We start from the raw sequence: 25,120 nt of genomic DNA on the forward strand, positions 1-25,120 counted from the left end.
TTGCCAAAAGGACTTATCTTTTTTTCTTGGAAAGCACCGCCCTCTTTGGTTTTTATTTTTTAACCCCAAAGGTTGCATTGCTTTCTGAACGCAAGGTAGGTGCCATGGGGTATACAGACAGCACACGGAAAACTGAGCGATCAGTAAATGAGTTTGTGATCACTACCATCTCCAGTCCTTGGTGTTCCAACACTTCTATCACAAAAGCATGAATTTCTTTGCTTTATTGCTCCACTAACCCTTTCTCAAGAAACCCTGTGCTCAAGAAAAACCTGGAGGAAAAAAACAAACAAACAAAAAAAAACTTTCAAAACTAAAGCTTCCCTCTCCCCACCATTTTCTTGTGGATAACTTAAGCTTAATATCCTTGGCAAAAAGATATTGCAGCAAAACCTTTCACATAAACTTAGTGTTTCGTGAAAAACAACAACAAAAAAAACCTTTAAATTGAATTGGAATTTAAATTCAAAACTTTGAATTCAATTGAATTTAAATTAAAAAAACTAAACTAATTAAATTAAAAAATTTAAATTCAATTGACTGTTCAGAGGAACAGTCAAGCTTGACATTATACATCCTAGAATTAAAATCTAGTTCGAGTTTTTCTCCCATCTCCAGACCTTGCTAAAGATGCTTATTAGGAGCTCTGTCAAAAAAAAGTGTAAGGCTTGTTATATCAAAGCTTTGAACCCTTCTTACTGCCCTTGACCTTCTTCACATTGCTGCTCCTACAAGGGTGAGTACTATCATTTTTAGTACGGGAGGGAAGCTGTGATATCCTTGATTGGGGGGTCGTTCTGTTTACAAAATGAAGTTCCAGCAAGAGTACATCAAATGAAATTTCACTCCAAAGTCAGAAAATAGACAAGATTTTTCTGCTTCCCGGCACTAACTTTACTAAGAGCTTAGTTAGTGTTTGCTCAAGGTAACAGCAAAGGCATGAAGAAGTTAGAGGAGGGCACTGGTAAGGGCACGTGGGAGAATGCTTTTCTCCCTCCTGTTCTCCGTGCTGATAGAAAGGGGCCTCACGAGATGCTTGCCCTAGCACAAGTTTGAATCCAGGCATCTGAAACAACTCTTGAAGACATTTTTTATTCCCCAGACCCAGCAGAGATGAAACAAGACCTAAAGCTTGATGAGACCAGCCTGGTCTGCCACAGTGATGTTTAATGTTTTTCCTCCGGGAGGCTTAAGAAAGGAAAGAGTGGAATAACTCAGGAGACCTCTGTACACATAGTTATGCATTTCTTTGATGACTTCTCTGCAACAAGCACAGTGCCGTGTACTCGTGTTATTCTTTATCAGCTCTTCTTTTATCTTCACCTTGTCTCAAACAAGGGCACAGCCAGGAACAATGGACCAGGAACCCTGACCATCCTCTGGCTCCTACAAAAGCATCCCAAGTCAGTGAGACAGCAGACACTGAGAAGCACTACGTTACCTGCAGCAGGCTGCCAGCAGGGCAGAACTGGCTCGTATCAGTCACACAAGGCTGAAAAAACACACTCAAGAAGTGAAATTCAGCAGAAGCAAGTGGCTAAACCAGAGCAAGGAAACTGCAGGAAGGAATTTTGTAGTAGTTTGAAAGTTATTTTCCTCCTACTATGGGAAGTGATCAACAATTGCTTCTAAGAAGTTAGCTGTTGGGTGTCTCTAAGGAAGCAAGCAGATGCTCAAGTGCCAGCCAAACAGGTAAGTGTGTTTAGGCTAGGAGCTCTGGTGTCAAGTCCCTACGCAGATGACTCAGGAAGGCTCAGCAGAGAAAAGGGCCACTTCCCACTTTCCCCAAACAAAAAGGGAACTCTGGAGCACACGGGTGTCAAGTACAGGTCACAACAAAACGACCTTGTTCGGCCTGAGGAATCACAGCGGGGTTGTAAAGCTGCAGACAAACAGCCTCCAGAGGGACAGCCGCCGCTTACGGTCTGCCACAGGACTCCTTGGGACTGGAAACTTGGGAGAAGACGAAGCCATCAGACTCCGGTTTACCTGAGACTTTCTGCTGCATGCTCCTTAATCTAGATGGATGAAATACGCAGGTAAATGGCTTGCTGGTATCGGGAAAACTGCAAAAGCTGCTATTGCCGAGTCTTTGCGCACCAGAAAGTCAGGGAAGAGACATTAGGATGTGAACAAGCAGCTAGGAGCAGGATCGCCATCTCTGTCATCTAGGGCACTTCTACATGTCTCTGCTATATGAGTGCTCCAGCAAAGGCTGGCGGTCCTACAAACGAAACAGGAGTGACTCTGTGCCTTGAAGCATGGGAAAGTTCTGCAAAGAGGTGAAAAAACACAAAGAAAGAAACCAAACCAAACACACCTTACAACCTGTTTCATGAGAAGGATTCTGCTTTCGCTTCAGTGAAAACTTTACATTTAACTTCCTCATTCCTGCTCCCACAAGGAAAGCGGGCCAGCTGTTTGCCCTGCCTGACTTTGCACAGCCTTCCCTCACGTGCCACGGGCAGCTCAAGTCCTTGCAGGCTTTGACAACCGCTTCTCATGCACACTGCAACGGCAAAGTGGAGATACTGAAGCAGCCTCCAGCGCCTGCTTGCAAAGAGACGACACCCCAAGGGCTGCTTCCTGCTTAGTTCAGTAGACTTGAAATGAGAAGGGGGAAGAGAAAGAGCAAAACAAAACCCCAGCCTGAACCCAAAGAGCCGAGAACGCTGAGCTCGGCGGCACGGAGAGCTGAAAGCATCGCTCGGAGGCGGGGCTCGCCCTGAGAGCTGGGAGGTGCTTTGAGGTGGTTCTGCTCTGCCTTTGGGAAGAGCAGAGCTTGAGCTCTAGCTAGCTGTGTGTACAGCAGCCAATTCCTTCAGGTGATGCTGAGCGGGGATGGGAGCAGCAAGACGGAGCTGGAAAGGTGTGGATGAAATACCAGACACACGAATCGTCCCTAAGAGCAAATTCGGGCTTTCCCTAACACCATCAACCCCTTAAGGGAAGTCGTAACCACATTACACCCCCTAACTAACGGTTTTTTTACTTCAGCACTAATTAACCCTGATTTTTAGCCTTGCTCTCCGAGCCCCCTCAGCACCCCCCGCGTGCACCTGCCCGCGGGGCCGCCTGAGGGGGTGGGGGGCTGGTGAACGAACCCCCCCCCAAAGCTCCCCGCCCGGGCTCGCTCGGAGGGAACCCCGCGGGAACTCACGGCCGGGGCTGCTCTCTGCCTGCTCGTCCTCCTGCCGCCGGGCTGCAGCGAGAGGAACTCGGAGCTCGAGTCCATGGCAGCCAGGGACCGCCGGCGGCTGCCGGCGCTGCGCCTCAGCACCACCATGGCGGCGCCGCAGGGCCTCCCGGAGGCGCGGCGCCCACTGAGGCGGCCCCGCGGCCCGCTGCGGATCCCTCCGCCTCACACGGAGCCCTCCATCCCCCTCCTCCCCCCTTTCTTCCCTCCTCGGCGCGGCTCCCTCTTCCGGCCCTCACTGAGGGCCGGCCCTCGCCCGCTCTTTTAATTTTTTTTTTTTTTTTGGAAGTATTTTTTAAATCTTTGCCGGCGGAGGGTTACAGGCGGGAGGCGCAGCACCGTTTGAGCCTTTTGGCGGGCGGGAAGCGGCGCGTGCCGCCCCCTCAGGCGGGCACCGCCTCCTCACGGGCTCCGCGCCCGCCCTCAGGCGGCTCCCTCAGGAGCCCGGCCCCGTTCCCCAGCACGGGAAATCTGCCCCCGGAGCATGGCGGAGCTGGATGAGGACCGGTACCGGCCGGCGGTGCCTCCCCGAGCCGCCTGCGCCTACACCGGCTGCTACTGGTAAGGGAGGCGCCTGAAAATGGCGGCCGGCGCCTGACTGGAGGCTGGCGGCACGCTGAGGGGGGGAGTTGAAAACGGAGCTAAAAACCCCGCAGGGAAACCTTCCCGGCCCGGTTTGGGTTGCTGGAAGTGAAGGTGAAAAGGGGATTGAAAAGAAAACGGTGCCGTCGACGGTTGTGTTTTGCAGTGAGGAAAACGTGTGGAAGCTGTGCGACTACATCAGGAGTCGGGGGGAGCGCCCTGTGGAGGAGTTCTACGCGGTTTTCATCTCCAACGAGAGGAGGATGGTGAGTGGGTGAGTTGTGCGCTCCGTGGGGGTGGTAAACCAGAGGCGGGGGGAGGTGGGAGGCGCTTTAACTACCCCAGGCCTTTTAAGTACAGCCTGGGGTAGGTGAGTCTTGGCCCCAGGCCCCCCTGCAGCAGCTGAGAGGCACGCAGGCAGCAGCACCTGGGAGCATGAAGAATTTCATTTGTTTCTGGCCTCCAGACCCCACGCAGTATTTGCTCAAGACATCAAGGCAACACCAGAACCTGAGAAACAGTAAAAGGAAACAGCTCGACCTGCTGCACCAGAAGAGAGCCCTGCTCTCTCCTCTAGAAGCCCCAAGGATAAGGATACCCTCAGGGGAACAAAAGGTTCATGGCATTCTTTCCAAGCTTAAAAGAAGTTGCCCTAAAACAACAGATCAATCTTAATTAAAGGTTAAAGGTTGGGCTAGATGATCTTAAAGGTCTCTTCCAACCTGAATGTTTCTATGAATGTCCTTACCTGACACGCTTGGATTGTGGGAAGAAGGAATCACGGTGCCCCTAAGGGCTGTGGGATGATTTTTCCCTGTCATCCATCAGGTTAGGGGGAATATTACATTATATGGTCCAGAATAGCGTCCAGTTTAATGTTTCTGAAAGATAAAAACTGGAGCAAGCTTTCTGACAGCAGCACTGATACAAGCTGATGAAATGCAGAGTTTAGCAAAGAACTTACCCAACGTGAAACTAATCTCTGTAAGTCAGGAGTGGTTTATGCCAAATTGCTTAACTTTCAGGTCCCGCTCTGGAAACAGAAGTCAGGGCATGGAGATGAGCCTGTTGTCTGGGTAAGGCCCTCTGTTCTTTCTTTGTCAGTATTTAAGTGCGTGCCTCTGCAGCTGAGGTCTGCAGGATCAGATGTGGGTAGTGTTAGATACCTCTGCTGGAATGAATTTAGGTTTATGTCCCCCCTGAGCATCAGGAAGCACTCTGTATGTGCCAGAGGTCCCTTCCGACCTCAGCCGTCCTGTAGTTCTGTATTAGTATTTATTATTCTTCTACAGCAGCCTAAATGCAACCCTTTTATTGTTCACAGGGAAATAGCAGTGAGATGGCCCATAAAACCACCAGGTGACAAAGCTTAGTTAGCATCGGTAAGAGTGCACAACAGTTCTGTGAAAATTACTGTCTGGTTTTGTTGGGGCCCGCCAGCTTTGTAGGATGTTAAATAGATGTCTTGTAACAAGCTGACGGGTGAAAATATCCATATAGGTCTGACATGGGATGGAAAAACGTGAGCAATACATGTCTTCAGGTGCCAGCTTGTATGTAAGCTCTTCCAGAGTTTTTGGCGTGTCATTTAATTTAATGTAGTTCAGTAGTTGCCACTACAGAATTCCTTTTAAAGATGTGTAGTTATGGTTATACTGTATGGGAGGGAAAAAATAAATTTTGCATGGCAATTTGTTTCAGAAATTCTGTTTTAAAAAAAAAAAATCTATGAATTTCTGAAATTCTGTCCTTACAGAATCATTTTCTGGAAAATTATCAGTGTGTTTATATTGTACAAAAGGCTTGGTTTAAAAAGAGGTACAAGTGTTATCGGGATGATCTGAGAAGGAATAGGAGTTAACAACAACTATCTTCAATTTACTTTTTGGAAAACTGCAATGAATGTAAGTAACTAACACTGAAAATAATAACTGGAGTTTCTCCAACCCCCTGCCATACCCGTGTTTCCTACATGTTAAGGAATCAAAGATGTGGTATGAGGACTAGCGTACTCTTCAGGTTAGCTGCCCAGGCTGATATCAAAGAAGGCTACAAGTAATGGGGAGAATAGCAAGGCTTACCAAAAGGCACGAGGGCTGAGGCAGGCATTAGGAAACGTCTCTCCTGGTGCTGGAACATCACAGGCGTGATACCCGAGCATCAGAAAGCAGTCTCTAAAGAAGAGAAGCTGTAGCCTCAGCTTCCAGGAGGCTTTTTTTCTACTCCCTGTGCCGGTTTCTGGTTAACAACTGTTTAACTCCTGACAATTACCGTTCTTCCCAGGACTACCACGTTATCCTACTTCGTGTCTCCAGTGGGGAGCAGAACTTCATTTATGATCTTGACACAGAGCTGCCATTCCCCTGTCCTTTTGACGGGTACAGCACGGAGGCCTTCAGGCTGGATGACAGCCTTCATCCTGAATTTCACAGGTGAGGACAAAAAAAATAAAGATGAAGAGCATGAATTTTATTTCATGAAGTCCAAGTTGAAGTTGTCTCTGTGGATATATACTGATAGAAGTCTTCTGTTATACTCCAAGAAACTCAATGCACTGCATTATTTTTCTAAAGCTCTTTAATTGCTGTTGTTTAATCATCAAAAGCCTTTCCTTGCTGATGTTTATTCTTAACAGCCCAGCAGCTTAGCCCAGTGTTTCTGAGTGGAGTATTTAACTAAGCTAAGGCTCCCTGGGAGGAAGAAAGGGCTCTTCTCCAGAGTGGCTAATGCAGCGTTATGTACATATATCTCTTGATACAATTGTGCATTGTTGTTCAGGAAAATCCGGATGATACGAGCAGATCTGTACCTGGAGACGTTTGCTTCGGACAGATCTCACATGAAAGATGCAGATGGGAAATGGCAGAAACCTCCTCCCTCGTACCCCTGCATTGAAACAGCAGGTGAGCTGGCAGGACTCCTTTTTCCTTTTAACAGAGTTGAATGATTCAGTCAGAGGTGGGTGCAATAAATAAATGTGCTTTTGGACATGTGCTTTGGAAGCGTATCCAGCCAGCACAGTGTGTGGGGACAAAATGGGGCTCTGCAGTGCTTGCCTTTTCCGAACATGTAAAGTGTAGCGTGCTTCCTGGCAGCTGCCACTGCTGTTATCAAACACGAACTGCTGGTCTTCAGAAACTGAGCAGAGAGTAAGAGGTATGAAATGTTGCAGTGGGGAGCTGAAACAGAGGCCAAGCAACCTGCCTAGGGTTGGAAAGGGAATTTTTAACACGGTGATTACCCCACTTTTTTTTATCACACGGCGTTTCAGCTTACTCGAACCAGGTGTTTGCCAAGCTGGCTAATGTTTGCCATGTGCTTATTCTCTCCTTTTCTTCCCAGATGGAGAGAAGTGTGGTGAAGTTTTGTTTTGGTGGAGTTTGTTGATGCTGTGCACGTTTGGTTTTGCTGCTTTTTTAATAATACAATGCTACCATATATTTCTGTTAGAGAAGGTGGGGTCAAAGGAACATGTCTTGTGTCTAGAGCCAAGTTTATTGTGGTTTTAAGCTACAGGCAAGTTAATTCACAGTTTTTGTGTTGCTTTCTAAGAAAGTTTGGCGTTTCACTTGGGTATAAATGAGTTATGAGTGGGGGCGGGAGCACAGGTACAGCCTTGTGAAGCATTTTTAGAAATTCCAGGCTATGAAACACCTGTCTCAGCCAGCCCCCAGGTCATCCTTGGGATGTTGGTAGGTAGCTAAAGATGCAGAGACTTTGATTGCTCCCATACTTCATTCCTTAGCCTGTACCTTGCCAGGCTGGGAGGAGCATCCCCAAGTCATCCAGTCCAGACCCTGCTCAAAGCCGGTGCAATTAGACTGAGGGGCTTTAAGACTCTGTCTGGTCTAGCCTGGAACAACTCCAGGGACGGCCATTGCACCACCTCTCTGGGCACAGTGTTCCAATATTTGATCCCAGGCATGAATTCAATACAATTCCAGTATGCAACCAGAGTTTCCTGTGTTCCCACTCGAGTGCTTTGCTTCTTGTCCTGTTGCCAGCCACCTGGAAGGCTCTGAGTGCACCTGTGGTGATGTGCTCTTGTCTGGGCAGTCACCTGGGTGTTGCAGGGGACGGTGACTGCTTACCCTGCGCCCACCCAAGGTGGAGGATCGCTGACTGGGTAGCTCTGGGATTGGGGTCAGAACAGGAGGAGACTCTGTCAGGTCTAGGACATCTCGTTCACACTGCCTTTCGCTCAGTGCAAGTTTCTCAGGCTTTGATTTTGTTTTTCCTTTCCTCACCTGAGGCACCTCGTAATGGTGTGTGCTTCAATGTATGCACAGTCTTATCAGGCATAAAGCACCTGATTTCAAACTTGATAGGAAGCCAGGTGGCTGACCTTTGGTTAGTGTAAAACAGCCTGGGACATTGATGTTCATCCACGCCAAATGCCTTTATGGATAATTGCTTCCTCCCCACTTAGAGTACTCTCTTTTCCATGCTAATTTGTGTTTGTGGAAGATTAAATTGCTCGCTGCTGGTGTTAGAGGTGACTGTAATTTAACAGCTGGCGGAATTGATCACGTATATGGCTTTAGTGCCAATTTATTTGTGAGATCAGAGCATTACATTACTCCTTGAGGTTATATTGCTGTCATTTAGAGAAGCCAGAGTTATAAGCTCTTGAGAAGATGACTACAAAAGCTTATCAGTTACAAGGACTCATATTACATCTATTTGGTCTGTCTTTGATGCTAAACAAATGCTTGAAGACTGAAAAATAGCATAAATACATATATTTTTTTTTAATGTATATGAGCATTGTACTGTTAAAAAGAAATGAGCTTGTGAACTTAGGGTATTTAAAGAAAATCAGCGCTCTGGTGCTGCTGCGTCTTAAAGGATGTTAGTTACACTCAACACACCCTGCTTCACTTATCCAGTGGGGGTTTAAAGCTTTTAGTAAACTTAAAAAGATTGGAGGTTTTGTTCTTGATACTGAAATATTGCCTCTTCAGGGCAGAGCAGCTGCTGAGCCCAAATAGAGCACTTTGGGCAAGGAAATTCTGTAGCATTTAAGTCAAATGTAGGCCAAATAGGGTAATGTAAATACCCACTGTGGTGCTGGGACAAGGCACTGGGACCAGTGATGCCTTTTTATGAAGTTTACCAGGAAGTGTTAAAGGACTGTGAAATTCCTGTTGGAATTCAACCAATAAACTATCAGGAACCAGTGAAGCATTTTTTTTTCCTAATACTAACTCAAAAGGAATAATTCTTGTGTTGGAGTAAGTCTTGTGTTGGCAGTGCTCTGGCCTCTGTTCCTCTGCTGCAGGTGCTCATCCTGCTTTTTTAAATAAAACTAAACAAGATCTGTTTTGAGGTGTGGATTCACCATTCTGGAGCTGGCTAGCCCAGCCTGGGGTTTTCTTTTAAGTCTTCCTCCTACAAATGAATGAGGTTTGATTCTGCATGGTTTAAGTCCCGATGAGATCAGCCCTCCTTGCTGCAAGCCTGTGTAAAATCCAGCTTGCACCCTGCAGTTACTCAGGTCTTACTGCTTCGATACAACTGGTAGCACCAGCTCCTAACGCTGAAAAGCCTCACTTTGATTTTCAGTTCTCCCCAGGTGTTTGGCAGCACACAGGCAGAATGGATGTGTAAAGGCTTTTTGTTCTTTTTATTACTACTGAAATCCCTAGAAGCCATGAATTCTGGGGGTTTATTTCTGAAGAATGCAGGTAGGGCAGCTGAGGAACTGTGTGGGTGCCGTGTGTGATGCGTTTCTGTAACGGGCAGCTGCTAGACAGGGCAGGCAGGTGGCTGCAGTTCCCTTCTGTACCTTCTCCACAAGGTAATGGCAGGATCCTAGCAGAAGGAAAGAAGGACTGATACAGATCTAAGCAGCTCATGCGTGCTATAACCTGATTCCCATTTGAAAATAAAACTGTTGTGAGAAACACCTCAAATAATTTTCTTCAGACAGGATCTTCTGTGAAGTTATTTTATTTGCGAGTGCAATGGCATGCGGCCTGTCAATCAGGAGCGCATTTCAGTAAACAAACCATAACCTTTTATTCGCTATTACCCGATGCCTGATCACCTCCCCTGTTTCCTCACTGAATCCTCTCTGGATTTATTCTTCGTTCCCCCTCAGCCACTAGATGCCCTAACTATTTGACTTCTCTTTTTCTATGAATTTTAATTTATTTTCCAATCCTTTCAAGCCCTGTTTTCCCAGAAATTCAAATAGCTTGTTAGTGCCTTCCTTCACAGCTGTTTTCTCCTGTCCTAACAATAGAAGATCATCCATATATTGTTACAGCAACACCCCCTTTGGAGGTTGGAATTACTCCAAAAACTCCTGTTGGCAGATGCCACAGGTATCGTGGCTGTTAGGCTGTGCACTATCGGATGGTGTTTTTGTTTTGTCCCTGCTCAGGGCAAAAGTGTCAGACTTGATCAAAAAAGAAATGAAAACGTGCACGGATCTCGGAATGCACCAGGTAGGTCTCACGGACTGTAAACAAAGTGAGTTTGGGCAAAGAGGAAGCCTTAGCTCTGTGCGTGCCCAAATGCAGACTAGTGTAACACCTACAGCATCAGAGGAGGACTGTGAGCGTGTTGTAAATCTTAAAAATAAACAGGAGATTTTTCATTATTATTTTTTGCCACTTTTTATCTGCTTCAGAAAAAGGCTTTTGTGGTGGTCTGTTTTTGCGGAGCTGTTGGCTAAAGCTGTAAGGTCTCACATAAGTGCACAGCCTTTAGATGTGACACGTGAATAACAAGGATGACAAAGGGGGACTTCTGTCTCCTGAACCAAAGGAGATGGGAGAGCACTACAGGCAGTTACATGGCTCTCATACTGCTTTAGTGCCACCTACTGACTGGTCTTTAGACCATCTGCTCTTCGCGGGACGGTGAAGCTTGTTTCTTCTTCTTGCTTGCCTGTTACAACAGGTTTTGCTCTCATTAAACTCCTGATGCACTGTGTTATGCCCTGCCACCACCCTCCTGACTGTCAGAGACTGTTTCCCTTCCTACAGACAGTGTGACAGCAGTTCCCAAGTTGCTAACAGCAGCTGCTTTGGTTGTGACTCTGCTGGAACAATCCCCCTTGGGCTTCTTCACCATTCGCAGAACATTTTAATTAAATTATTCTTCTGCTATGCTCAGTGCACATAAAGCAGGGACTTGTTTATCTTTCAGATCTTAAACTACATGAGTAATCACATTAATTGTAAAATAAAAGCATCTGAGAGGAAAAGACAAGCTGGGGATTGGAAAACAAGCTTACCAGGCTACCTGCATGCTGGAACTGTTATCCTCTGCTGGTTGTTCTGGAGTTCCAACAGAAAATTGCTGGGCTTGTGCTATTTTAAATCCCCACATAGTCAAGTAGAAAGTGGCCTAGTGCTGGCACTTGTGGCAGCAGTGGGACTGTGGTTGAGAGAGTTTTTGATGTTCAGTACCCAAAGGGGCTGACAAGGAAAAGGTCAAGTTAGGGGCCAGACCTTGCAGGTGCTGAGAGCTGGGGCTCAGAAAATCCCAAAGCTGTGCTGCGGTGTAGATATGGTGCAAACAAGAGGGCTGCAGGGGCTGCGTGTTGGCTGGGACTGCTGGGTATGGGATTCCCAAACGTTGTCTTCCCTTCCTCGCTTACACTATCTGTAATGGTGAGCCTAATTACACAGGCTTTTTGCAGCTGGAGCAAATTCCATTTCTATGGAATTTGGTTCTGGTGGCTCTGTATGGTCTGCAGAGCTGTTGGACTGCTGCTCAGCAAGTGTGCTGTGAGCTGCTCTGAGTTATACTTTCAAACGGTTTTTCTTGGGATTTTCATGGTAGCTGTATGTGCTACAGAAGCTGAATCGGGAACTCTGACATTTCACTTCTCTGCTCTTGTTTTAGATTCCAAGATGAACTTGGATGATTTCATCGGTATGAATCCCAGAGTGGGCTGGGGCTCAGTGCTGCCCTTATCGGACTTTGTGCGCCAGTTTGGCAGACAGACTCATCTCAGCTGCTCCGTGAAAGCACAGTGAAGTAAAGAAGCTCTTTCTGCTGCAGGTTGCAGGTGGTTTGATTTGTTTTGCTGCTCTTACATTGTATTTATGAATGGTTTACATTTCTTTATATGGAATAAGCGTTTGGGCAAATACAGTACCCAGGGTACACTGAACTGAATAAAGTCTTTTATTTTTATTACAAAAGAGTCAACTTCTTTTTTTTTTAATAAATCAGATCAGAGGTTGACATCCCACCATAAACGTGTTGCTCTGTTGTAAACAGAGGCCACCCTTGCAGCTCCCCCCACTACCAAAACCTCGCCACATAAACCCAGCACCTGGGCGTCACTCAACAGAGCCATTGAGCTGTAGAACATCAGGTTGTCATCCCTCCAGACATGAGTTTGCTCCTTGATTAAACTACTGAGCTGGTTCCTGGTGGCTGAAATCCATGGCACGCTCCCTTTAGTGAGGCTCAGATAGGAGAATTTGCCACGTTTGGTCTAATTTCAGGATCAAGGCTGTTAAGGAGAACAGAGACAACCATTATTCAGAATGTAGAAGTTAAAAATCAGCATGAAGAAACGTTCCTTTTTCTCTTTACTCACTCTTTAGCTTGTCCTTTCCCACAGAGAAGTCCTGACTTTCTGTAGTCCATTCCTATTACAGTATTTATGTGCTGAGAGTCCCCGTGTGGTGGCTTTTTGGACTCGGTCACCCTTGAATTAGGCATTGAACAAACAGAAAAAAGTTCCTCACAGTCCCACTCTCTCCTGGCTTCTCTGTGCTGGTGGTCACTGGAAATTCTCCAGTAACCCAACACTACAACGTTTGCTACTGAAAATGTTAGGGCAAGGCCTTGACGGCCTGACATCCACGCTGGGGTCACCCTGTCCCATGGGTCGGTCCTCTCGCTTCCACCAAACTATGGATGCAGTGAGCTGGGATGGGACAGAAGACCCATGTCTGTCCTGCCTCTTTCTCCTCTGCTGCTTCCTTTTTGTTAAGAATATCATTTATTCAATTCAACCTCTTTTATGTGCCTGTTTGGGACTTTAGGGGAAAAAAAAAAGCTCTATTTTTCTGACATGCATTTTCTCGGTTGATGCATTTCTGCAGGCCTGTCTCGTGGAAATAAAATTTTTCAGTTGGCCAGCAGAGAGAGCAGTCAGCACGCAGCAAGCGTGCGGCCAGTTCCCTGCTGGCACGGTGTGCCAGGAGCTGTTACAGCTCAAAACAAATCATCCCACAGCGGCGCAGAGGTGATCTGTGTCTCACAGGGTTGGGGCACCGGGTTTCGTGTTGCCCTTGTCAGCCTGAGCCCCTGAGGGCATCGAGGAGCGTGCCAAGGCCTTCAAACCAAGCCTTTGGATCGAACCAGCGTTTGTAATTCCTACTGAAATGGGTGCGTGGCACTTGAGGATGTCAAACTAATCGATGTATGGATTTGGGGGGCTAAATTTAGGCACCCGGGAGGCTGTAATCCGATCTGCACCATTAAGTAGAGCAGCTGGGAGGCACCGGGCTGCACTCGTATGAATCAGATTCCAGGATCAGAGCCCGGGTCGGAACATTTTGGCCTGTGGGGCCCTTCCCTGCTCGCCCGCTCGGCGTCATCCAGCCAGGACCTCATGTGTGCTGTGAAACCATCTGCTGTGAAAACGGTCAGCTCTAGGGTCTGCTTTTCCCTTGTTAGGATGAATTGGGCCGAATTTTCCCGTTTTACGGTGCCGTGAGGTTGTTTTCTCCTTTTCCCCTTGCCTTTCCAGCAAACGCGGGTGGTGGGTTGAAGGACACTGCAAGGAGCAGGCAGGAGGTGTGAAAACCCCGCCGGGTCATTCCTGTAGCCCCCAGCAGCTGAGCACCTGCCTCCACCTTTTGTGGGGTTGCCCTCTTAGGGCACTTAGGATTCGCAGGCTCGGGGAATCTCAACGTGAAACCCATCTCCACGTCCGCCTGCGGTAATTTCCTGCTCAGAAATTGGAGGGAGCAAGCGCCGGTGATTTTCTTCTCCCTCCTGGCTTCCCCCGTGCTGACCCAGCCGAGGTCAAGGTGAATGAGGCATACCCGGGGAGTGTCCGGAGGCATCCGCGCAGCTTTGCTCAGCAGCTGCCTGCGCCCTTGCCCCTGGAGCTCGGCGAAGATCTGAGCGAGGCTTTTTTGTCATCATGGTGTCAGCAGAGAAGCACTCGCTGGAAGGGCAGCCTCTCAAAGCACAGCTGCAGCAGCGGTTCTGGAAAATCTCCCCGGTTTGACCTAAGATAAACAAATATGGCAGCTGAAGCGTCCTCAATGTTTCCTTGTTCTTATAGTAGGAAATACCTTGGATGCTGAGGGCGGCTAAAACAAATCTTGCCTACTTATCTAAGGCCTCTGGCAAGTCCCTGAGTTTCTGGGGGAGCTAAGCCGCTTCCCATGCGGGAGGCACACAGAGCTCGGGTTCGTGCTGCCGAAAATCAGCACACAAAGGACCTGAGCTGTGGATCGGTGCTCGCCAGGCCCGAGGGAGGTGGCATTGCTGGGTGTGATGAGCAGGGTGTTTCCAGCAGGCCAGATTCCTGACATTACATGACTTAAAAGCAGGAAATGCTCATTTGGCTCTCTCCAACGTCATACCTGCCTTCCCATGCAGGGCTATATCTGAAAGCCAAACACTGCAATAAGGCAGGAATCGTTACATGTTACTTTTTTTTTTTTTTTTTAACCAGCCTACACGGTAAGAATATGGTAGTTAGCTCAGCCTTCCCCTCTTCCGAGTGTGTAATGGTGGTGGCATGCTTCCCACCGCCTTGGCATGGCTGGTCGGGTGGCAGAGCACCAGCTTCACACTCGGAGCCCTCCAGAAAAAGCACTCTGCCACGGCTTTTAATGATTTAGCTGTAAAACCTCCCTCCGCTGCCATGGCTTCCGACTTGCAGAGGGGAACAAGGGTTTCCAGCCCGTGTTTATAGCTCCTGTAATCAGTAAGGCCACTTATACTGTACTCATGCACTCATCACAGAGTGTTTTGCTGTATGAAATGGTCGTGGTTATATTTATCCCTGTGCAAAAACAAAGTCATCACAAACTCGGGCGGCAACGTTCGGCGTGTTTTGCCCTTGCTGTGTGCTGCTGTTTCTTCAGCAAACGGAGCGTCTACCAGCCCAAGCCACGCTCCTAGCACAAAAACCCCAGCCTGCTGTACGTCAGGAACCCCTCTGGTGTTTTTCTCTACTTGTTTTTTTTTTTGTCTTGTGTGAAGTAAACACAACTATTTAGTAAACTTTGCTCAGCTGCTACCTCAGTACGAATATGAGGCGATGCCAGCACAGTCCACAGGGTTCCATTAGCAGAGCTGAAAGCCGAGTTTGATCCGTTCTGCCAGAGGTACTAAAAATACCTTCTAATATGCTAAGGTATGTGTCTAGCCAGAAGATGTTTTCAAACGCCTTGTTCCAGGGAGCTGCTACACAGTAAACGGAGCCCGAGCAGCTCAGTCCTGAGGTGCAGAGGAAGAAGAGAAGAGGAAGGCCAAGTGCCTCCAGCCTGGCTCTAGACCAGGGGTAGCAGCACCATGTTCCCCCCACGTTGGTCCCAGCAGCAGGGTGGGAAGAGGGGACCTGGAGGGGGTTACAGTGCCCTACCTGCCATATGAACCAGTGGTGTTTTACTGGGAGGAATTAGATGCTTAATCCCTCATTCATGGCTTTCTCCGTTGCCTCTGCACTGCTTGGCATGGCAGCTGGGAGAAATGGGCTGGGACTGCCTTCTTCCACCAGTGTCCTGCTCCAAGAGACTTTGAGGGTTTACACGTGCTCATGGAGAGGGACTAAAACGAAGGCCCTCAGAAAACCTGTGTCCTTTTCTATTCAGATTTCCACCTTCTCTGGAAATCAAGTGCTGTTTCTGGTTGCTTTAGACAGTTTGGCAGGGTGTACTTACCTCCAGCAGAATACATTCGTGAAAAAGACAAGTTCGTGATTAATGCAGAAAGATTTCTTCCCCACCACAGTATGAGCCACGTCTTAAAACCTTTCGTTCAAGAAAAGCTGCTGCTGACAAGAAATTACTGACCTCCATTACTCATGCTGCAGCGCCCGGCATCTAAAAGTCATCTATTAATTATTTGCACGTAATGTGTGTGCATGTGCCCTTATCGCTCCCATGGGCAGTTGGCACCTCCTGAGAAATGCTCACACCTTGGCTGCTGCCGCCTGGCAACATTTGCGGGATTTTGGGCCAAAATTTGCAGCGCTGTTAGTCATTTTAACTCTCATTGTCACCCCATCACATAGCCCTTTGAAAACGTTTCAAGATATTTTTTTTTTCCATGCCAAAGTTTGGTTCCTTTAGGAAGACAACCTGGCAGTGGAAACACTGACAAAAGCACAGGCTAATGCTGTGTTGCTTAACATCCTTTCTTTAGACTGCTCCATCAGGGGGAGTTGCTTGTTTGGTGTTGGGTTTTGTTGTTTTTGTTTTGGATGGCACTAAAGAAGCCATAAAATTAGCTACAGTACTGCTTCAGGGATTTGCACACTTCAGCCACATCTGCCTTCAAAATAAGAAGAGGATCACAGTAAAATGAAGTACAGGAATGGCGCTAACCCTGCTGCCACCAGTCGGGCAGGGCAGGCCGGTGGCAGGGCAAGGCCTCGCCACTGTGCCTTGGGGACAGGGCTTTCTGGCAGGCTGACAGCATGCACAGGGACATTTGGCTCAGGCAGAACATTTCAAATGAGGGGGATGAGGAGCATGAGATAAACGGTGTCCCATCCTGTATTGTAGCAGAGGCACTGCCCTGCTGCCTGCTGGGGCCAGCAAGGCCTTGGGCTTTCCTGAAGGCTCAAGCAAGGGAAATTTGCATTTTCAGGGTTTCTTTCTCAAATAAAGATGAACTGAATTCACAAATACTAAAAAACCTTGAGGCTCTAGCCTGAGGAGAAGGGGTTTAAGGTGCCCAGGTGTGTTACAAACTGCGAGGCCTAGCACTGAGCGCGCAGAGGCCGTGCTACCTGCAGCTCTGCTCTCTGTGTGTGTGTGTGTGAGAAATGAGTTACCCAGCCTCTTTTCCTTCAAATGTTCACAAGAAGCAGGGAATAGTAAAACACAACTGTAGTTCTGGGCACCACAGTACAAAAAGAACATTAAACTGTTGGAGAGTGTCCAGAGAAGAGCTACGAAGATGGTGAAGGGCCTTGAGGGGAAGACATATGAGGAGCGACTGAGGGCACTGGGCCCATTCGGCCTGGAAAGGAGCAGGCTGAGGGGAAACCTCATCGCGATCTACAGCTTCCTCATGAAAGAATCATAGAATCACGAGGTTGGAAAGGACCCACAGGATCATTTAGTCCAACCATCCTTCTATTACCATTACTACCCAATAAGCTACTAAATCATATCTCGTGCACCTTGTCCAGGCACTTCCTGAACACTGTGAGGGACGGTGACTCCACCACCTCCCTGGGCAGGCCGTTCCAGTGCCTGACTGCTCTCTGAGAGAAAAAGTTGTTCCTGATATCTTATCTCCCCAGGCACAACTTGTGGCCATTTCCTCAAGTCCTATCATTAGTTATCTGAGAAAAGAGGCTGACCCCCTCCTCATCACAACCTCCCTTCAGGAAGTTGTAGAGTACAATGAGGTCTCCCCTGAGCCTCCACTTCCGCAGACCAACCACCCCCAGCTCCCTCAGCCGCTCTTCACAGGACTTGTGCCCCAGGCCCTTCCCCAGCTTTGTAGCCCTGTTCTGGGCACACTCCAGGGCCTCGATGTCCTTCTGGTACTGAGGGGCCCAAAGCTGAGCACAGCACCTGAGGGGCGGCCTCACCATGTAATACACAATAAATGTTTGTTCATTGTCTTTTGTATTATAAAAACAAGGAGTTCCGTTTGAGGAGCAGGAGTTGCAAAAGCTCCCTGCTGAAGTAAGGAGCTGTATAATACTTGGCTAGACACTATGAAAATTCTTTTGCTTAATGTAACAAAAAAGAGAACCCCCTCCCCTTCTCTCCCTCTGCATCTCAGTTGCCTCTTTCGTTCAAAGACCCTGCTGCAAAGCTCATGTAACCATCTCCTGATAAGTTGTTAAACTAGTGTATCAACATCCTGCCTTCCTGTCTCACACTGGGCCAACATGACCAACTAAAAAAAGAAGTTGAACCACAACGCCGAGGAAGACTACGGCCTTCATCTTCACGACCACCAGAGGGACAGAGACGACCCCCTAGCAACAGTGCGCGCAGTCGCAGAATATACCAGGATGTGCTGTGTAATCCCGGAATTACCAAGATATAAAAAGGGATGCTGGCGGGGGTGAGGTGCGCGCCGTTGGTGGAGCCGAGACTCCGTGGCCGCCCAGCGCTGTTTTGCTTGCTGTTGCTTACTCAATAACTTCCTTTCTATTATTAATGCAATGTTCTCTGAAAATTAATTAAGGGGGCAACTTATAACACTGGGGAGCTCTGCTTGGGCATGGCTGGTGCGGCTGGTGGCGAAAGTGGGGTGGCTGGCGGGCAGCCTGCGATGGCAACCGATTGCGTTGCCCTTCACGGGCACCAGGCCTTGCAGCTGCCCCTGAGCAGCTCCTCTGGGAAGGATCCAGCGCTGAAGCATCTCACAGTGCTGGGAGCTCCCTTCACATCAGCCACGCTAATGCTGAAATTCCTCCTGTCCTGCTCCCTGCCAGGCATCCAGCCAGGTGCGGGAGCACTCCATTTGCCTCTTCCAAGCCATGGTGGAGGCTGTGCTGCGGCAAAGGAAGAAGGAAATGAAGAGGACAGTGCACAGGAGCCTTCTCCCACTCTACTTTCACATGAGAGACCAGAGTGAGAGCGTAGCAAAGGTACAGATCTCAGAGCTGAGCAGTTATGTGGGCAAGGGTGTACTGATGCCACAGGGTTGCTCTGGGGGATCACAGAATTTCTAGGTTGGAAGAGACCTCAAGATCATCGAGTCCAGCCTCTGATCTCTGGCTGTGATCTCTGGGATCTCTCTCATTGTGAGCTGCCTCCGATAGTGGCAGTCCCGTGGCCTTGCCTTGGCCACTGAACCCAGTGCACGCTGTCCGAGCCACGGCTGCACTCGCGTCAGGCAGCACCCTGGGGTGTCACCAAGTGACGTCACAATGGGTGCCCACCCAGCCCAGGCGCGTGTCACAGTGGCACCCATTGTGACGTCACTTGGTGACACCCCAGGGCTCCGCCTTATAAGAGCGCAGCCGTGGCTCGGACCCTCAGTGTCGGTGCACGGCAGTGACGGACAGGGCAGGAGCACAGGGCCTTCGAGGAGTCCCCGAGCATAGCCCACGTCCCACAATGCCGCAACCGCCCGCCCGGAGGAGCCGCCGGTTTCTATCTGAGAACTCTCCCACTCCAGAGGCTGCTTCTGAAGGGGATGAGGAGGGAGGCATGCCCCCCAGGCAGCCCAGGCTGGCCTGGCAGGAGACCTGGTCTTCTAGGGGCAGCAACCGGCCAGCAGAGGACAGCTTGCTGGCAGTGGAAAGAACCCCAGTCGAGGCCTTTTTCCCGGAAGAGGACAGTAGCCTGTCAGAAGACAGCTTGCTGGCAGAGGACAGCACCTCGGTAGAGGACATATTGCCGGCAGAGGACAACAGCCTGGCAGAGGACATTTTGCCGGCAGAGGACAGCAGCCCGGCAGACGCCATTGCTCAGGCAGCGGGCAGCAGCCGGGTAGAGGAGAGCCAGGACGACGTACAGTGGCTGGATCCCAGTGAGTCAGGGTCTTCGGGATGGGGTGGGGAGGGTTGGGGACACAGAGACCCCTGCCTGACTCCAGGACTCCTTCCCTGGGTAAAGCGGCGCTTGGGCTGACGGGGCCGAGCTTCCTCCGCAGCACCACAGAATGCCAGGACGCTTTGGGCTGGGGGGGACCTCGGCGATCACGATGCTTCCCCCCAGCCCAGGCTGCCCAAAGCCCACCCAGCCTAGCCGTGGGCAGTGCCAGGGAGGGGGCACCGCAGCCTGCGCCAAGGCCTCACTGCCCTGGGCGTGAAGGAGAGAAATCCCTGCCTGTCCGAAAGAAACCTGCCCTCTTTGAGGTTAAGGCCGTCACCCCTTGTCCTGTCGCTGCAGTCCATGATGAAGATCCCCCCCCAGCTTTCCTGGAGGCCCCTTTGGGCACTGGGAGGCCGCAGCGAGGTCCCCCCGCAGCCTTCTCCAGGCTCCACAAGCCCAGCTCCCTCAGCCTCTCTTCCCAGTGGAGCTGCTGCAGCCTCTGGGCATCCCCACGGCCTCCCCACGGCCTTCTGGGGCTGGGGCCCTTCCTCTCCTCACCCCTGCATTCAGCCCCTCTCTGCAGCACTCTTTGCTTTCCTCCTTTCCAGGTAAGGCATGGAAACTGTGCAGAGACAAGGCCGTGGAATTCATCAGGGCGTATGTCAGAGGCACAGAAAAGGTAATGGCAGCCGCTTGCATCACAGCTGTGCTCCTGGCGCTGCCCTCCAGGGGTCCCACACAGCCCCAGACCCCTCAAGGCTTTGGTCCTGCTGGCCGTGGGTGTCCCCCTAATGCTCTGTTGGTGTCTTTGTGGCTGCCAGGACGACGAGGAGCAGAAGATGCTGTTCCTCAGCAAAATCTGCGATCTGTGCACATGTGTCACAGAGAGGGGTGTGCCGATGAACTTGCATGGCTTCTGCAGCAAACATAAGCTGGTGGAGAACATCATGGTGAGAGGATGCGCAGCGGGTTGGGGAAGGGGCAAGGCCCCCCGGCACCAGCCCCCTGGGAGGCGAGGGCTGGGGCAGCGCTGGCTCTGCTGCTGCTGGGTGCCGGCGGCTCCAAGGTCTCATCCTGCTTGTGCTCTGCAGGCGCTGCTGGAAAAGGAGCCCATGGACAGCTTGCGCACAGCATTCCGGCAGAAGGCCATGGAGACTGTCGCCCTCCTCAGGTGCGTGCCCAGCCCCTGGTGGCAATGTCCTGGTGGCCCTGAAGCTGGCAGGGAGGCTGCCCGTCCCTCCCAGGGATGCCTGGCCAAGGGAGGTCCGTGTCCTCCTTCATAAGCCTCGAGGCACTGCGTCCAACAGGCTCCTCTCTCTCTTTTCTTCAGCAACACCATACCAACAGCACTGTGTGGCAAAAAGGAGAGTCTCCTAAACATGTGCTGCAAGAGCATCTTCTTTCTGCCTCCGGAGTCGGATGTGCCAGAGACAGGAGTGCTCTACGCCAAGGTATGTGCTGGGTGAGGTACCAGCACCCCCAGTCCTGCTGAGCTGCTGCCTTGCTTCCCCGTGCTGACACAACCAGAGACCAGTGCAGGGCCGGGGCCCAGATTTGCTTTCCCAGCCTCGCCCCTTCCCCGACCTGATCTTGTGCTGCAGGAGGTCTGCACACAGCAGCTTTTTAGCCCCAAAGCCACCCCTGAACTCCCGAGGGGCTCAGAGCCAGCTCCTGGGGGTGAGGAGGGCCACAGAAATAATTCGATGCTCTTCTGTCCTCCCTGCAGACTATGAAAGCCATGGACACCATGCTGGAGGGCTTCGTACGCAACTGTGCCAACACCAGTGTCAGCATAGAGTTGGAGAATATGTTGAAGGTTTGGCATTTGCAAAGAATTTCCAAAGAATCCTCTCAGGTCTCATTTGCAGACCACTGTCAACCCAGCAACTTCTCTCCTCACAGGTGATGCTGGACTTTGCTGTCTCCAAAGACTCAGCTGTGCGTGAGAGCGCTGTGAGGAGGATTGAGAGGCTGGGTGATTTCATCATCAGTTATTTTGTGAGCGAGGTAAGGCACAAGGAACCCTCCACCCTTTCCTGCATCCCAGAGCATCCTGCCACTCAGGGGTGCCTGTGAGGCAAGCCTCGATGCACGTGAGTGCCTCAGAACCGTGAATCGAGGGTCTTCGTCCCTCCTTCGCCCCTGCTCTTCCCTCCCCAGGCCCTGCTATCTCAGGGGCTGGCTCTGCCTCCACTAAGCCCTTTGTCTCTCCTCCCTTCCTCACCCAGATCACAGATGACTATGAAAACTATAGCGATGATGAGCCCACAGAGCTCTACATCCCCATCCTGGGACAGCTGCTGGGCATCCTCTTCATTTTCACCAGTGACAAAGATTCCATCAGATTCACAGCTTTAGAAACTCTTTCTCACATATACAAAATCATCAGAAAAGGAAGAGGTAAGAAGGTGTGGTGGGCAGCGTCCGTCTGCACACAAACATCTACTGATTTGTCTACTTGTTTTCCCCGAGTTTAGTGGGGACTGTTAGTGTTAGGTTAGAGGTTGGACTCGATGATCTTGAGGTCTCTTCCAACCTAGACATTCTGTGATTCTGTGAGTATTGTGAAGGATTGTTTTTGTGCTTGGTGGAGGCTGCCCACGGAATTCTGCCAGGTTCCCTGGCCTCCTCTGCTCCTCACAGCAGCTTCCCGCAGCATTCTGGCTATCGTTTTCCGCAGAAGCTAGACGCTCACCTGCCGTCCAGGAGCAGTTCTCTGCTGCTGTCCTTCCCAACCCTCCCCAGATCACCTACCACGCTGTTTTGTGGTGTCCCCCAGTCTAAGCCATCGATCGATGAGCACTTCCCAAACGGCATCTTCCCCGAGGAGTGAACAGCAGAGCCAGCCGTGCATCACCAGGGATGGTGACGCCCTCCAGAATGCTCCCTGACTGTTTGCTCCCTGCCGTCTTAAAGGCAGGTGTCAGGGGGCTTCCTGCACATCCTGACCCCGAGCAGAAGGGGGTCTGTGACACGCTGCTACCCCCACGGCACCCAACGCCATTGCTTCTCCTCCTTCTGCATCATCCCTGAGGTCCCTCTTGCTCCCAGCACTCCTCACCTTGTGCTTTACATCCCTGCCCACCACTCTCCTCGCCGTGGGTCTGAGCCTCCCTCCTCAGCCATTCCTAGTGAAAGTGCTTTTCACCATTTGGCAAGCTTGTTGGCAAAGATGCTCTTCCCTACTGACTCTTCGCTGTTGCCCCCTGTTTAGAATGCATATTGAGAGAGGACATGCTATATTATGCAGTGAGACACAAGAAATTGGAGTATGCAAAACTTCCATTTTCTACAACATCAACTCCGTGTGAAATTGCCAAGGTAATGAGCTCTGGCCTTGCTGGGGATCTTGTCCGCAGCATCAGCAGGCATCTCGTGTGAGCAAAGGGGTCCAGAACCGGTGGGGCTGGCACGGCCTCACTCGCCCTGCTGAGAGGGTTCCTCTTGTCCCCAGGCTGGGGCTATGCGAAGGCTGCTCCCCTGTGTCCCGGCAGCAGCTCCACCCTCCTGGCCACCAGCAAGCCCTGGTTACCTGCAGGGCCAGCACTCTGGCCCCATATGCCCCATCCTCACCCCTTCCCCCGAGGGCCCTCTCTCCAGAGCTGCCCTTGCTGCTCAGCTAAGCAGCACCCTTGGGACACTCAGTGAGGCATGTCTTCGCTCCTCCTTCTTCCCACAGGGGTTTGGAGGACATCTCTTCCCTGATGAGAGGCTGGACATCATCCTCACAGCCCTTGAAGCTTTACAAGACTCCAGCATCCATGACAAGCAGGGGGCCTGCAGCGTGCTGGACGCAGCCTTGGAGGACCCTTTCTACTGGCTGAAAGATGTAAGTGGCCTGTGGCCATGGCCCTGCCCTTGAGCTCTTCCAGGCGTGGTTCCTCTCTCCTTCCCTGCCTCCCTCCCTGCCTCCCTCGCACATCGGGGTCTCTTGGGCTCCAGAAGCCACCTGAAGCCAGCAGAGAGCAATGGAAGGGGCCAAAGTTTGATTGGCAGCTGTGACAATGGCTGCTGTCTGCTGGCAACACCATTCCCACTTTGTCCCCCAAGGTGCCAAAGACCATGGAGTGCATCAGGAGAAACCTGGGCAGCATCCACACGGCATTGGCGCGGCAGTGCCTGGACTCCCTGCTTCTCCAGATGACCAAAAAGATGTCCAGGGAAGAAGTCAAGAACCTGCTGCAGTTCTCTCCGCCACGTGACAGGTCCTGGCCTTAACATCCTTGAGGGCTTGTTCCGTGTTGGGAGATGCACCTGGAGACTCTCTGCTTGCCACACCAATGGCAAAGAGCAGGACATCCCCAAGGAGCACAGCCCTCCTTCCCACCAATGTGTTCCAGCCCTACTGGGCCAGCCAGGGCTGCAGCAGCCCAGCTGTCCAAGGCAGCCCAGAGTCCCCCTGCCCCCAGGGAACACCAGCTCAGCCCCCTCCTGCCTGCCCAGGCTGGGCCCTCAGTGCTCCCCAAGTCACAGGGGCTGCAGTACAGCCTGGGTCCTCCGGGGCTGGCCCAGTTTGTGGCCCTGCGGCTGAGGCAGCCTCACTGACAGAGTATTCTGGGCTTGCAGCACTGACCTGGCCATGTGGGAGGTGATCCTGGCCATGCCGCAGACCTTGGAGAGGGTTTTAAACATCATGATGCAAGACTTGCCGCTGCGCAACTGGTGCACCGAAGTCACCAAAGACACCTGCATCCGTCGCTTGGCTGTGAGTTCCCAGATGAAACCTTGCTCACAGCAGGGCTACGTGTGCCCCTTCAGGCACACAGGCACAGCCCTGTGCCCATCTACCCCCAAACTGCCAGCTCCCGCAGGACGTACGGACACATGGTCCCTGGGGCCGGCAAGCCCCCGTAGCTCCCCGCGCCTGGTGCCTCTTTGGTGCCAGCTGGCGCTGCCCCATCCCTGCCCAAAGGTGGGAGAAGAAGAGGCTGCAGGGAGCCCTGCAGGCCCTGCCAGGCTCTCACTGCTCTTTCTTGCAGATGCTGGCCCAGAATCACATTTCTGAGGAGGACTTTGTTAACCCAGTGCACCTCCAGAGCTACCTGAGGCACCCAAGACCAATGATGCGCTTTTTGGTTCTGAAAGGGCTCTGCACCGTGTCAGAGAGCCCTGAGAAGGTGAGCGGGCCATCGTCAAGCAAAGCCATGTTGGCAGCCTGGGGCTTTGCTCTTCTGCCCTCCCGTCCCTCCCCGCTGCCAGGAAGCAAGGCAGGAGGCTGGTGCTCAGGAACCAGAGCCCTTTGCCCAGGGTGGTCTCTCACTGCCTCACGGAAGGGAAATGGTGTCTTTCCTACAGGCAAGGGAAATTCAGGTCTTGCTGCCAGACATCCTGGAGGCCCTGCAGGACACCAACACACACGTGGTGCTGAAGGCCCTGCTTGTGCTGAAAAACGTGATGGCTCATGTGGAGAGGAGGAAGGCCAGTGGCCCGGCTCTGCAGCTGGCTGAGAAGCTCCTGCCATTCTTTGACCACGTAAGTGTGCTGCGGGAGCCCGAGCCCTCAGCTGGGCCCCCTGTAACGAGGGCTGCCCTTCAGCCCGGCCCTGTGGGCAGCACTCAGGCAGGGCCTTCCCAGTCTCCTCGTCAGCCCAGGCGCTGGGGAGCTCTGCTTGGGCATGGCTGGTGCGGCTGGTGGCGAAAGTGGGGTGGCTGGCGGGCAGCCTGCGATGGCA

General features: G+C 51.1%; 2 protein-coding genes and 2 long non-coding RNA genes across 8 annotated transcripts in view; 1 reads left to right on the plus strand and 3 right to left on the minus strand.

Moving 5' to 3' along the window:
* The window catches only part of LOC140000140 (ATPase family AAA domain-containing protein 2-like), a 15,675-nt gene extending 12,380 nt beyond the window's left edge, over positions 1-3,295 (minus strand). The window contains exon 1 of the mRNA XM_072029908.1: positions 3,161-3,295. Coding sequence (XP_071886009.1) covers positions 3,161-3,286 — 126 coding nt within the window. The 5' untranslated portion in view covers positions 3,287-3,295. The remainder of the gene's footprint in view (positions 1-3,160) is intronic.
* LOC140000142 (protein N-terminal glutamine amidohydrolase-like) overlaps positions 1-11,940 on the plus strand; it is a 16,425-nt gene extending 4,485 nt beyond the window's left edge. The window contains exons 1-6 of one of the 5 annotated variants that reach the window (XM_072029910.1): positions 3,623-3,757; positions 3,945-4,044; positions 4,804-4,854; positions 6,062-6,210; positions 6,557-6,681; positions 11,639-11,940. In XM_072029910.1, the coding sequence (XP_071886011.1) occupies positions 3,681-3,757; positions 3,945-4,044; positions 4,804-4,854; positions 6,062-6,210; positions 6,557-6,681; positions 11,639-11,772 (636 nt within the window). In that variant the 5' untranslated portion in view covers positions 3,623-3,680 and the 3' untranslated portion in view covers positions 11,773-11,940. Of the gene's footprint in view, positions 1-3,622; positions 3,758-3,944; positions 4,045-4,803; positions 5,683-6,061; positions 6,211-6,556; positions 6,682-11,638 lie in introns of those variants that run through there. The other 4 variants (XM_072029913.1, XM_072029911.1, XR_011805421.1 and 1 more) reach the window with 4 other exon arrangements.
* LOC140000143 (uncharacterized) lies at positions 1,077-2,451 on the minus strand. Its single transcript, XR_011805423.1, has 2 exons — positions 2,321-2,451; positions 1,077-2,224 (listed from the first exon to the last, which is right to left on the minus strand). It is a non-coding gene; the product is annotated as an uncharacterized lncRNA (long non-coding RNA).
* Positions 11,901-12,871, minus strand: LOC140000144 (uncharacterized). Its single transcript, XR_011805424.1, has 2 exons — positions 12,345-12,871; positions 11,901-12,257 (listed from the first exon to the last, which is right to left on the minus strand). It is a non-coding gene; the product is annotated as an uncharacterized lncRNA (long non-coding RNA).
* Between the last annotated feature and the right edge of the window lie 12,249 nt (positions 12,872-25,120).

The sequence above is a fragment of the Anas platyrhynchos genome, chromosome 33 (genome assembly GCF_047663525.1).
Source record: "Anas platyrhynchos isolate ZD024472 breed Pekin duck chromosome 33, IASCAAS_PekinDuck_T2T, whole genome shotgun sequence".
Classification (NCBI taxonomy): Eukaryota; Metazoa; Chordata; class Aves; order Anseriformes; family Anatidae; genus Anas; species Anas platyrhynchos.